The sequence below is a fragment of the Chelonia mydas genome, chromosome 13 (assembly GCF_015237465.2).
Source record: "Chelonia mydas isolate rCheMyd1 chromosome 13, rCheMyd1.pri.v2, whole genome shotgun sequence".
NCBI lineage: Eukaryota > Metazoa > Chordata > Testudines > Cheloniidae > Chelonia > Chelonia mydas.
Genome location: NC_051253.2, coordinates 16,527,102 through 16,541,185, shown reverse-complemented (window position 1 = coordinate 16,541,185; position 14,084 = coordinate 16,527,102). Strand labels below are relative to the sequence as shown.

Here is a 14,084-nt window from a genome sequence, read left to right as displayed (position 1 = left end):
ACAATATCTGCAAAATGCCCCATGAATAAATTGCGCTGCCCCTGCCCTTAGCACCATCTATGCAGCTCCCAGCTAATTGGAGCTGTGGAGGTGGTGCTTGTGGGTGCAGGCAGTTCATGGAGACCCGCTGCTCCCCTCTCCCGCAGGGGTTGCAGAGACATGCTAGCAGCCTGCCGCTTCCAGGAGTGGCGTGGGGCCAGGTCAGGCAGGCAGCCTGCCTGAGCCCCACTGCGCCAGATCAAACTCGGCTCCTTGACTGATTCGCCTGGAGCGGCACTCAGGCAAGCTCAGAGGGACTCGGGGCCATTCGTTCAGGATTGGAGGTGACTTTTAGTGGCCCGGAGATCACGATCGACTGGCAGAGGCTCCAGGATCGACCAGTCAATCGCAATCGATGGTGACCACTGATTTAAAGACTTCACGTTACAGAGAATCCACCATTTACATTAGTTTAAATCTGCAAGTGACCTGTGCCCCGTGCTACAGAGGAAGACAAAAATACCCCAGGGTGTTTGCCAATCTGATGTGGGGGAAAATTCATTTCTGACCCCAAATATGGCGATCAGTTAGACCCTTCACAAGTGGGCAAGATCCACCAGCCAGAAACCTGGGAAAGAATTATCTGTAGTAACTCCGAATCCTCCCCATCTAATGTCCCATCACTGGCCGTTGGAGATATTTGCTGCAGTCACAGATCAGCTACATGCTGTCGTAGGCAGTCTCATCATATCATCCTCTACATAAACTTATCAAGCTCAGTCTTGAAGGTGATTAGGTTGTTTGCCCCCACTGCTCCCCTTAAGCATAAAAGATTCACTGTACTGTGTCAGACCATCGGTCTGTTAAAGTCTTGATCCTATATCTGACAGCTGAAGTGTTGCATATGTAAGACCGATGAGCAGGAGCATAGGGGAACCCAGTTCTGCATTAATGGTGTAACCCACTCACCTCCTGGGTATGGTGTTCTTTCCCATCTAGTGGCACCGAGACCACTTAGAGAGAGAGAGATTAATGAAAAAAGAAAAGCAGTACTTGTGGCACCTTAGAGACTAACAAATTTATTAGAGCATAAGCTTTCGTGGGCTACAGCTCACTTCATGAGTTTGCTCTGCAGCCTTAGCTAACAGCCAGTTGGTTTTCAGCTCATGCGATAGAGGCTCATGCACTAAGCTCTAGAGTCCCCAGTTTGATCCTGCCCACCGGGGTCTGTCAGCATTACAATGGCAGTGCTTCTGCATGGCTGACAAGTAACTCCTGACTAAAAGCAAAATTAAGGCTCAGCAATCATTTAACTAAATATTTCATTGGAGTGATAAAGATGCTATTTAAGGCCACCTCTCTTCAGACATGGCCATTCTTCTCCTGGCATTAGCTTCTTTTTTACCCTGCACTGTTGCAGTGGAGTAGACATGCAAGGGGCTTGACACTTATTTGCTCATTCCACTTTGAGCCTGATCCAAAGCCCATTCAAGTCAATGGGAATCCTTTCATTGACTTCACTGGGCTTTCAATGGCCCCCAGTGCTTAGTACTTGCACCCACACATAGCTTCTACTCACACTTAACGACAGTGTTGCAGCCTTATGCTCCCTGTTGCACAATGAACAAGGATTTACAAGATCAAATCGTAAATCATAAGGTGACCTGCCACCAAATAGTGGCTAATACCTGCCATTTCAGGGGAATATGAAACCTGCCAATAACACACTTAGTCAGTTGTTCAATATTGTATATGGCATGACAGAGTTTAAAGAATTTAAGCCGTGAGGCATGAGATTTGGCATTCTTATTTTAGCATTACTACAAATATTTCTGGCCATATTTTCTAGCCTGTTTTAAAGTCAAGATTCGGTTTCAGTCTTTGATCTCCTGATGCAGTGGACTCTCCAGGCTAACTAGTCAATATGGGGGAGAAAGTAATGTTTTAAATTTACCTCCCCAGTGCATTGTCACCTGTTGACCTCACCATAATATGGGATGGCATGAAGAGATGGTGCTGAGCTCCTTTCACTAAACCAGTCATAATCTGAAGTATCTCAACCAAAGCCCCTTATTCTTCTGCACCGTTTCCCCCCACTCTCTCAGATATGTGCAGCCCCAGTCTCTAACTATCTTGAGGGTCCATCTCCTATGTATTTCTTACACATTTCTAGTCCAGGCTGTTTCAGTAGAGGTGAAAGATGTGTTCTCATGTTAATTATAATAATCTTACATTTATATTGTACCTGAATCCTAATTATTAATTAGTATTATTAATCATGTTTATTACAAGAGTATTTAAAGGTCAACCAAGAATGGGGACCCCATTGTGCAAGGCACTGTACAAACAGAGTAATGGATGGTCCTGAGGTCCCTGAGGAGTTTACAATTGAAATAGACCAGACAGACACAGGGTGGGGAAAGGGGTACACCACACAAGCTGAGTGAACAATGTGACGGCAACAAACATGTTAGTGCCACTTTTGGGGGGGAGTGGAGCTACTTAGGAAAGGCTAAGCTAAATGTGGAAAGAGAAGAGCAGAGGGAACGGGCAGGGGAGAAGACGTACGAGAGGCAAGTGTGGAGTAAAGCAGAGGTGAAAGGACTGTGAGGGGGAGGGTTACAGCAAAGAACCAACCTGCACAGGGCAGAGAATGGCCACTCAAAATGAGGAAGTTTTCTGAATGTCTAGAGGTCTCTGATTTGGCTGCCAGCTGGAGTCTATGGCTCCATCCTTCTGGAGTTACCTTTCCCCCTAAGGCCACATGGGAGGAGGTGTGAGAGAAAAAGCACCACTTGAGTGCTAGTGCCTCCATAGTAAGTGCTGCATGAGCTGTACACACATAGAATCACTGAAATGCTGCCACATCTGCAGTGGAAGGTGGCAGCCAAAGGCCCATGTCACACCACATACCCATTGAGGGAAGGAGACAGGAAATTTTAGCTAATCTACTGATGGCCGGTTGCATCTATGCCATGTTGCATCCCTTTTCTCCATTCCCTGGCTGTGCTCCGCTGCCCCGGTCACGCCCTTGTGTGCCTGTGCCCATGCCTGGGTACTTCCCTGCCCACTGTCCACAACCACAGGTTCCTTTACTGGGGTCACCTCCTGCCCAGCTCTGACCCCTGGGCATGCCCCTTGCCAGCTGCATCCCGACGGGCTGCCCCCTGCCCTGCTAGTCCTTCACCAGACTACCCACACCCTTCCCCGCACCCTTCCCTGCCCAGGTCTCGCCTTGCCCAGCTCAGCCCTGGGGAGACAAGCACGTGACTGGGTGTGGGTGGAGCTGAAGAAACTGGGCCCGCTCTGGGGCGTGGCTTGGTGGCGAGGGGGCGTGGCTCGAAAAGGCCGCTGTGTCGCGCGTGCGCGTTAGGCCGCCGCCCGTTGCCTACTTGGGTGGGCGTGGCGGAGGGCCGGCCCCTTTAGGCCGCCGTCGCGGCGCTGGGGCTGCTTTGCGGAAGTGCACTGGCGGGCGGCCGGTGGAAGATGGCGGGGGTGGAGAGCAGCTCCCGGTACCCGGAGGGATCGGCGCTTCAGGACCCGCTGTCCCGCTTCACCTGCCCCGTTTGCTTGGAGGTGTTTGAGAGCCCGGTGCGGGCCCCCTGCGGCCACGTGTGAGCGGACCCCCGGGGATGGCCTGGCGCGGGACGGGGGGAGGGTCTGGCACCCAGCGGGGGGCTCCGTGATGGCAGGGGTTGGGGCAGTGGCGGGGATCCATGGGGAACGGGGGCCCAGAGTAAGGGGGGCCTAGGCGCGGGCACTTGGAGGCTTCTGGAGGGGGTTAGGAGGGAGCTGTCCTCAGTGCAGGGCCGCCCGTGCCCCCTAATTGCCCCCGCCCTGGGGAGAGGGTCTGAGCCCTGCCGGGGAAAAGGGCCTGTTAACGGTGTAAGATCCCCGTGAAAAGCTTTCCTTGGGCTTTAACCCTCCCCCTGGAGCCTGTTAACCCGTACGGGGCAGCGGGGCCCAAAGCCACCGGTCATTTAGTTGAGGGGGAGCTTTGCCTGAGTAAGGGTTGAGAGATTGGGCCCTTAGTGGGATCGCTTTCGAGCAGCTGGCAGAAAATCCGGCGGCCCAAATGGACAGCCGTGAGTGCGGGGAGTTCCGAAGGCTAGAAAAGGCTGGAGAACCAGCGGGCAGATTCCTGGAAACGATACCTGGGAGGGAATAGAAACCGAAGCAGTTTCGTTGTAGGTAGTGTGCGCTGGCGAAGGGGAAGTGTTGAATTGATTAAGGAAGAGGTTCGGCCTTTTTCTTTTCGGGTATATGAACTAATCTGCTGTGAAGTGGAGTGAGTCTTGTATGGAAACACTAAATAAAATGTGGGTGATATGAGCGAAGGATAGAAGGGCTATGAGTGGGTTACTGACGGGATGGGTGGGGTACGCAGAAATAAGATCTCTGGCTGTGACTAAAGTGAAACTTAATTACAGTTCTGTCTGTGCTGGGACAAAATGCCCTCCCTTCCAGTAAAAGTCACAGGAGACGGCCCCTAAGAGGAAATATGCCCTCAGGTTAGACCTGCCTAAGGTTAACCGCAATCTGTTTACATACCTTTAAACATGGTTTTCCTTTTCTACACTAGGGGGAAAGTTGTGGTCAGAACTGTCAGTTAAAATATTCTAGTTAATGTTTTCTAACATGAGATTTTCTTAGCTGAAATGTACTGTAGGCTTTATGGCAGGGGTTCTCAAACTGGGGGTCAGGACCCCTCATGGGGTCATGAGGTTATTACATGGGGGGGGGTCGCAAGCTGTCAGTCTCCACCCCAAACCCCGCTTTGCCTCCTGCATTTATAATGGTGTTAAGCACATTAAAAAGTGTTTTTAATTTATAAGGGGGGTCACGCTCAGAGGCTTGCTATGTGAAAGGGGGCACCAGTACAGAAGTCTGAGAACCACTGCTTTATGGGGTCAAAGAGGGGAAGGAACAATGTACATCCCCTTGGAGTTCTGGGGTCTGAAGAAAAGGGCTTTGCAGAGGTAGCTGAACCCCCTTCTTTCTCTGTATGCAACTAAGGGGAGTAGTTGGGCCATTTTTTACAAGTTACATTTCAGATTACTATCACTGAAAGATCAAAAGAATAATTTTTCAGTTTGTTTACTTTGTGTTTGACAGCACTTTGTTTAGTCAGCTTCACTCTATAATCATTGGTTTGTGTGGGGTTTTGTGTTGGAAACAGTGAAGAGAAACGCTGAAAAGAGGAAAATGTGGCATAAACCACAAATTGGCAAGAGCATTCAGGGACATGACTTGAAATTGCTTTTAAATTGACTAGATTTACAGTGATTTGACTGTCCCTTAGCATATCAACAGGTTGCTGTTTGTCAGTGGATGTTGTCACTTGTGATTTGTCTTTCCTGTAGGGTAGGTCTGTGAGTATTTTTAATTGGAACAGTGCAAACATGTTGTGGAACATGCATTTTTACAAATCATATTTCTCCCATATTAGCTTTTGCACTCCATGCCTGCAGGAATGTCTGAAGCCTATTCAACCAGTTTGTGGAGTCTGCCGCAGTACCCTGTCTCCTGGCAGTAGAGCTCTGGACCTGGAAAAGCAAATTGAAATGACAGAAACCACTTGTGATGGCTGCAATAAAAAAGTATGAAAGCATGAAAAAAGGAAGTACATATATGGCTGAAATAGGCAAACATGGAAATACCATGGTTGCACATCAGCTTTCTAGGAAATAAACTTTAATTGTGATAAATAATCCACGTGGACTGCATGTAGGGTAACATTATAAGATTTCCTTTTCCCCTGCCCCTGCCTGCTGTTTTTTCATGAGGAGGTGGGTTTCAAGTAGAAATATACAGTTAACATGAAGCTGAAGATGCAACAGGCTACTGAACTACATGCACTTCTGCAGGGGTAAATTCTGTTCCCTAAATACAGTACAAAGTGAAAACTGTGTTTTTTTTGAAGCAGACAGATTGGGTTCTTAATGAAAATTTTCTAATAAAGGTGTAACAGAATTTTATTTACTGTGGTTGGGGTAGTCACTTAAGACAAAACGGTCTACGGTTAGTATTTTCTATAGGTGTGAAATTCTGTGTATGAAAAATACTTTAATACATTTTATTTCTAATGATAGGGAAGTAACTAGTACTTCATGTGAACAATGCAGTTTAGGAATTATTGGACACCAGGTAGGGTTGCCAGTTTTGTTTGGACATATGCCTGGAAGTTTCCTCACATGATATAGTCTTAAAGATTAATCTTTAATTCCTGGAGATTCCAGGACAATCGTGGAGGATTGGCAACCCTAACACTGGGTGATGGGTCCTGTAAATAGTAATAAACACCAATGAACTTTTGTTACTTTGTTGTGGCACAAAGAGTGAAACTTCTACAGTTAATATAGTCCTACATCTAAATACTAAGTTAATTTCCTCAAGGTGAATCAAAGATTAAGCATTTAAAACTATTTAAGGGACATTGTCATGTTAAATATACTTTTTCTATCTGTGGTTACTAAAAGTTCCCTCCCTATTAAATACAATTTGATTATTTTTTTTTAGTTTCTCATTTTTATGCTGTTTGCTTTTTGTATTTAATTTAGCTTAAGAATGTGTAACAGCCCAGTGACTTTCACTTCTGTTTCTGGTTGGTTTCGTTTTTGTGCCCTGATGTTAGATTAGCGTCCTACTGAACTAAAGTAATTCCCAATCTCTCTCTCTTGGCCCAGTGACTGTTCTACTGTCTATAAATATTTAAACAGTTGTTGGACACAAAGAGAGAGTGGGAACTACTCTCTAGTCTGGTGGTGCAGGCATCCACCTGTGAGTTGGGAGATCCCAGGTACAGTCCCGCTGCTCCAATCACTGATTATTTATCAATAGTGGAGCAACTTTGACAGGAGAGATTGAGGGAGCCCTACCTCAGAATACCCCATAGCTCACTGGTTAGTGTCCTCCTAAGAGGTGGGGGGACTTCTGTTCAATCCTTTCTTCTTCTCTGGCAGAGAGGGGGGAATTAAACCTGGGTTTCCCACATGCCAGGCAAGTGATTTAGCCACTGGGCTAAAAGCTGTCAGGCAGGTGGGCAGCAGCAGTACTACGACTGCCAAATGCCTGTCTTCCCCTCATTTATGGGCCCCTATTGGGCTTTGGTGGGAGATGGGTGTCCAGACACCTAGAGGGAGGTAGCAGTGTACATGTCCTCAAGCAGAAACATAGGTGCTGAGAGAACTTTCCGTCTGAAAAATTTAGGTGCTTACAGAGATTTGTAGTTTTATGTATTGCAGTAGAGCCAAAACTGGGACTTAGGTGCCTAAACACCTTTGGATCCCACCCTTCATATCTAATGTTTAAATATCTTTGCTCTTCACTTGATGATGCAGCTATTGGTATGTCTCACTGGTGTCAAGACCACACTTAAAACCATTTTCTTATTAGCATTAATAGAGACGCTAGTGGTTTAACCTGGGTAAATATGTTAACCAGAACAACATAGCTAGCTGGACTTCGATTACTAAAGTTCTGTTTAGGAAAGAACCTTTGTCCTCTGCATTTCTTTGGCACTGTTAACATATCCCTGGCATAATACTCTGTGGGGTAGATATTAGAGTATATCATCTGACCAGTAGCCTACTTCCACTTGATCCTGCTGTTGCAGGGAATAGTGAAGGGAAGATCTAGAAAACTGACTCAGTACAAAACAGATGTAGTAGTTTTCTGCATCTAAAGAAAATATAAAATAAGAATTACAATGGTCAGGTAAACAAGTAGTCCGCTGTCCTGGGCAATAAAATGCATTGTGTCATTAACAGAAGAGTGTTATAGCTTCACTAACCTATAGCTTCTATTTATAGCTCTCTAATCTATTCTGCCCCATGTGCCACAACATTTGGCTTTCGCTACTTCAGTCTCGTCTGAACATGAAGCTTCTTCCTATAGCAGATTGTTTCTAGATTCCACTGTTTATTTGCAATCCTTTTTTGAATTTTTAATTGAAAATAACCTTGCCTGTTAACTGCCTGCCTCTCTGTCACTTACTTAGATGTACCTCTCAAAGATGCGTAGTCATGCAGCTTCTTGTTCAAAATACCAGAATTATATAATGGAAGGCGTTAAAGCTGTAACTAAAGAACCACCTCGTAACACCAGGTGACTATGCCTCTTGAAACATTCCTTTTTCAGATTGGTTAGAGGGATGCTGTTGGGTAACTGATGTCCAAAACTAAGGTTTTGAACGGTAGTGGTTTTAATTAACTTGGAAAAGTTTTTTCTTTTCTTTGTTTGGTTTTAAACATTCCAGTGCATTGCACCTGTGTGCCAGCAAGTGAGATTGAAAGCAATACAGTATCAGTGGATTAAAGTAAATATTGTGCAAAATAATTGATGTTAACAAGGCCCTAATCCTGCAATTGAGTGCACAGGCATGCTGCTCCATTGACTTAAACTGCCCAAGCAGACTATTGCAGGATCAGGTCCTAGGGAAGGAAGGAAATGACTGCACTGCTCTGTTAATCTGCAGTGTAGCATATCTAGCACTTAATTGTGTGCTTTATTAAAGTGTTGCAAAATATAATGAAGAAAGCAACTTGAGGAATAGTGTCTGTATACTTAGATATATCTAATATTTGTAGATGCTGAAGAATAAGTGTTGTATAAAAGCTAATTGTATTAAGAATTGTGGTGTTTAAGATGTCATCTGGTAACTAATAAAGAAAGCAGGTTCTTAAATTCAGTTTGCTTGCATAATGTACACTAAGGGTTTAATTTCCGAGTAGTCTGTATTTGAAGTATCCTCTGTCAAGTGACCTTGAATAGCCAGACACACACTGGATTTTAATTCACCTTTCTATTATATAATTTTTATTTATTATTTTACAGGAATGTTCCAAATCGTTTTACCTTTCCTTGTCCTTACTGCAGTGAGAAAAACTTTGATCAGGAAGGACTAGTTGAACATTGCAAAAAATACCACAGCATGGATGCAAAACAAGTGGTAATATTTACAGTATCAAACTCAGTACAACAGTTTTGATGAGGAAATCTGGTTATTTGGTCTTAATGGTAAATCTCTTGGAAACTACAGAATCAGGGACCTTACACGCGCACACGAGCATTTATTTGACTTTAAGCATTTGGGTACTTCTGTTGACTCCAGTGGGACTACTTATGCAAATAAAATTAAATACCTGCATATTTGTTTGCAGGATTGGGGCCTAGCTGTTAAAAATCTGAAGTTGGGTGTGACACGGTCATGGGTGCACCCACTTTGAGCCATTCTTTCATATTTTAATTTTTTTCAAAGTATTACAGCCTCAAAATAACCCCAAGCAGTAGTAATTTAATAAACCAAACATCTGGAATAAAATACCAATTTAGATAATGTCAAAAACACACTTTTTTGAGGTGGCGGGGGGGAAGCCTGAGTCAGACAAACTGTCATAAAGACGTTAAGGTGTCTTAGAATTAACAAGTATTAACACATGCCTATACTGCAGCTTGTAAAAACTCAGTTTAAAAAAGAAAAGTAATCTTAAACTGCCTGCACCTGCAGATTATTCAAAATGGCTCATGTAGAATGAAGTTTTATCATTAGATCCTCTCTATACCAGAGGTGGGCAAACTACGGCCCATGGGACCATCCTGCCCAGCCCCTGAGTCTCCGGCCTCTCCCCTGCTGTCTACACCCCCTCTCGCCCCCCCGCAGTCTCGCCACACCACCAGAGCTCTGGTCTAAACCATTCCCTACATCCTCAGTAAAAGAGTAAATCACTAATCTGTTATGTTAAAAATGTCTTGTAATTGATAAACTCCATCTGCAAGTATGGCAGGAAGTAGAGCAGAAACTGCAAAACTTACAGAAGTTCAGCTCTAAGAATTAATAGCGCTTTTCTTTGTGCCAGGGGTGGCTCTGGTATCTTCAGGAAATGCCTCAAGTTTCTTAATTTAGAAAGGAATATTTCTTTTTCCATGTAGACATGTATCTTCTGTAAGGGGATAATGGGGGAGGAAATACTTTTTTATTCTTGAAAAACGGAGGATGAAATACTTCTACAAAACAAGGAACTTTATTCAATATTCTAACTGTCAGTACACAGAGGCAGCTCAAAATTAGGAGTTAAATTCAGAAACCTAAAATCTGAATCAAAAGAGTTCAATGAGGAACCAAATATTCTAGTATTGGCAAAATGTTCTAAATTTGTTTCCTGTGACACATGAGTGTCTTATGAGGCTGTGTTTATAATCGCCACAAGCCTATCAAATCATTTTTTCCTTTCATTTTTTACCATTCTTTGTTTTTTAAATCAGCTATTTGGGGGTGGGGGCACATGACTGGATTTCAAGAGGCAAACCTAGATTCCAAGGACTGTTGTAATAAGAATGGTCTCCAAAGAAGTCTTTGGTTCTGAGGACATTCCCCATGAACTCAAATATAAATGCAATTCAGTATTCAGGTAAAATTTGTTTTCATGGCTTTTTCTCTAAGGTTTGCCCAATTTGTGCCTCCATGCCATGGGGAGATCCAAATTACAGGAGTGCTAACTTCATGGAACATCTTCAGCGGCGACATCAGTTTTCCTATGATACTTTTGTGGTATGTAATGAGCGCGCACTGTTAAAATGTGTTTCTCTTGTAATATCTGTTGTGACTTGGATTAGGTTTTTGAAGGTAGAAATGCCACTAATAGCTGTTTTAGGATATTCCTTAATCTTGGGATATAGCAAAATGACGACTGTTAGTTTTTTTTCAACTGCTTCTGTGAAATCTGTTCCATCTTGATGCAATCCTGATGGGGGCAACTCACCTAGTTGTTTTATGAGGTAGACAAATCGTGTTAGGTAGCTTGTGCGTGGGCATTTGTTTTTTTTTTAAAATACCTACACTTTCTGAATGTTTGTTCTCATTAGTATCCTTGTTCAATTATTAAGAAGTCAAGTTTCTAATGCACGCTGCCTCTTTTGTCTTTAGGATTATGATGCTGATGAAGATGACATGATGGCACAGGTTTTACTACGTTCCTTAAGGGATCAGTGAACTAAGTGGGAGATAAACTGTATGATACCAACCTTCCATTAGGGGAAAATGCACAGCATCCCTGACACCTGTCCCTTCTCACCCCAAGATGATCTCCGACATCTGAAAATAAATATGGAAGATTTTTGAAGAACTGCAGTTTCTTGGCTCCAGTACCTGATCTCTCCATACATTACTATGGATCTTGTCTATGTTAGTGGTCTCTTTGCTGCTGCTCATCGACTTCCGGGTAGTTCTCTTGCTTCCCTCACTCTAAAGGCTTGACTACACTTGAAACACTACAGCGGCATGCTGCGCTGCTGTAGCGCTTCAGTGAAGATGCTGCCAACACCAGCAGGAGGGGTTCTCCGGTCCATGTAGGTAATCCACCTCTCCGAGAGGCCGTAGCTAGATCAACAGAAGAGTTCCTCCATCAACCTAGTGTTGTCTATACTGACTGTTTGGTCAGCTTAACTAAATCACTGGGAGGTGTGCATTTTTCACATCCCTGAGCGACGGAGTTGGATTGAGCTAATTTTTTAGCGTAGACCAGGCCTTACACCTGGTCTGTGCTTAAAACTTGTACTGGTGTGGCTATGTCAGTTAGAGGTGCGAAGAAACCCACACCCCTGATGGACATAGGTATGTCTACAAAACTCCCAGCTATGTCAGCAAAACTCTTATGCTGACATAAGAGTGCTTCTCTTGGCATAGAGGTGGTGGTGGTGTTCCTAAACTGGCAGAAAAACTTTGTTGATGTACACTGCATCTCCACTAGAGGTCTGTGCTGGTAAAGGCTCTGTAGTGTAGACACACAGCTTAAGTTTAGCCAGTTGTCTCCAACGTTACTGCTGCCTGCTCTCATTTTCCTTCCCCTGTTCCTGTATCCTTCTGTTCTCTATGTTCCTTTCTGATTTCCTCAGGTCCCGTAAACACTCTAAAGCTTCAAGAAGGAATGGCCTAAATTGACTGTTGAAGACTATCCAAAAAAAACAAACGAAAAACAAAAAAAAACCACTTGAAAATATATACTTCCTAATGTTGATTGAGCATTGGAAGCCATTTTTGGTGAATGGAAACTCTGGTTTTGGATGCAACTGTCAGAAATTTGGTTTGCCTTTTAAGATTACCTAATACAACTATGGATTACACTTTCCTTAACAGGGTTTATAATGCTGGTAGTCAGCCTAAAGGCTATACTTAATACATTGTAATAAGTAATAAAATATTACTAATACATTGCCTAAATAATGAGTCTTTAAATTATACACTAACAATTCTGTGCACCTGCATAAGAAACTGGTTCACCATATTTATTTAGTTCAGCAGCTGCATGTTACATACTGGCATAAATTTATAAACAACTGTATTCTGGTGACAAATTTCTAGCCTAGAAAGTACAACTCTGTATTAAAAAGATAGTTCTTACTATTTTTAAAAAAAAAAACCACATGATGTATTTTTCTTTGTGATACATCTAGTATTAATCAATCTTATATGCTGTCTTGACATTTTATTTTTTTTTATGTCTTCGGCATTGATTTTCTACAGTTTGAACCATTAAGCATTAAATGCAGCCTTTCACTGATAGAGGAATTCAAAAGCAAAACACTTAACTTTTACCTCTGCTTTGTTTTTTAAACTGTAAAATGTTCCTATACATTTTCGGTTGTCCTGTACCTCAGGACAACCTGAGAGTAACAAATTGGATTAATAATATGTAGTGTTTATACCCACTCTCTGTATGCTTTACAATTCTAACAATGGTTTGAACACCTGAGCTTCATTTAAATTAGATTTTTCTGGTGTCTTCTGAAAGATGTGATTTTTAAACAGGTGAAGCTGTACTTAGAATATGGTCTTCATGTAATTTGTATATACAGATATAGTTTTATGGCTGACAGGTGGAAAGCCAAGACACAAACTCAAATATGTGGTACACAAAGGTACGGTGCATTCCATTTAAAATGTGTGACTGTAACATGCAAATCATAGTTTCTGTAATTAGTATTTCATATGCAGTGACACACTTGATTTATGATGTCCCTTCTGTTAATAGGTCAAGTGTAACACTCCACCACTTCCCCATACCCATGGAGCCAAAAGCTTCATTACTTATGTCTGTTGGGGGTGAGCTTCAATCTGATATGAAAGAAGACTAAAGCTGATTGTTATGTCTAATGGTAACTATTGCACTAACAACTTCATTGTCTGAAACTGAAGTAAAACTGCACCAGGGTCTATGCTTTCAGTATTGACTGGATTTGCATACCTAACTTCAGCACACAGTTATAATTACTTGCACAAATTAAGCACCTAAATGCTTGTGCAATTCAGAACATGCAATTCTGAAAACTAGGGCCCAGAGTGTGTTTTATTGATGCATACCCCAGGGAATTATTTTTCTATAATTATATGTAGTTTAATCCATCTTTAGAGTCTTCGTCAGCTGGCTGTAACTTTGAGACCATGTATTGGTGACAGAATTCAGACATGTCATCTAATGACCTCTACTAGTGTGGTGGTTTATGTTCAAGTGGCTCACTATTAATTCCATTAGTGGCCAGCAGTTGATATTACCTTACTAGAAAATGCTTTTTATTTTGTTTTAACTTTTTTTTTTAATTGGTAAGTTAGCACCTAGAAGCTTCAAATTACTGGGGTCCCATCCTTAGCTAAGCCTCCCATCTCTACTGGGACTTTCACTCTCTTTTTTGACCTGTTCTAAGTAGTGGTTTAAAGAGTTCCAGGTAAAATGGTTTGTTTGTTTGGCCTCATCCACACAGGCTGGGCAAGCTAAGTTTAAACCATTTTAAATTGAACTTGGTTTTAATATGACTTTGCTAATTTGGAACAGACCAGTAATCTGCTTGACTTGTGTGTTGAATTTTGAAAAGTTTCATACAGTGCTATGAAAATATAAACTACTATGTATTTTGATACTCTGCTCAGCAGAGATGTTAACATCTTTAACACTTTTCGGTGGAGGTTCCTAATATTGAAGTATAGAATTTCTAGGTTCTGGCTAGAACCCGAAGTCTTGTAATACATTGACTGATTCCAGATTTCTGCTAGTATTTAAGTGCACTTCCATGTAATTCCGATAAAATGTTTCAGAAAGCATCTAAGCAATGAA

The 14,084-nt window shown here is 42.7% G+C and overlaps 1 protein-coding gene across 1 annotated transcript; it reads left to right on the top strand.

Annotated features, from left to right (window-relative positions):
- Positions 1-3,345: 3,345 nt before the first annotated feature.
- Positions 3,346-12,384, top strand: RNF114 (ring finger protein 114). The gene is made up of 6 exons (XM_037915688.2): positions 3,346-3,593; positions 5,429-5,579; positions 7,979-8,085; positions 8,815-8,929; positions 10,421-10,528; positions 10,904-12,384. The coding sequence occupies exons 1-6, from the start codon at positions 3,466-3,468 to the stop codon at positions 10,967-10,969; spliced, it is 675 nt and encodes a 224-aa protein (XP_037771616.1). The 5' UTR covers positions 3,346-3,465; the 3' UTR covers positions 10,970-12,384.
- Positions 12,385-14,084: the final 1,700 nt, after the last annotated feature.

Coding starts and splice junctions, on each gene's coding strand:
- RNF114 (XM_037915688.2), top strand. CDS start 3,466: ATGGCGGGGGTGGAGAGCAGCTCCCGGTACCCGGAGGGATCGGCGCTT. Junction 3,594..5,428: donor CGGGCCCCCTGCGGCCACGT/GTGAGCGGACCC, acceptor CTCCCATATTAG/CTTTTGCACTCCATGCCTGC. Junction 8,086..8,814: donor GAACCACCTCGTAACACCAG/GTGACTATGCCT, acceptor ATTATTTTACAG/GAATGTTCCAAATCGTTTTA.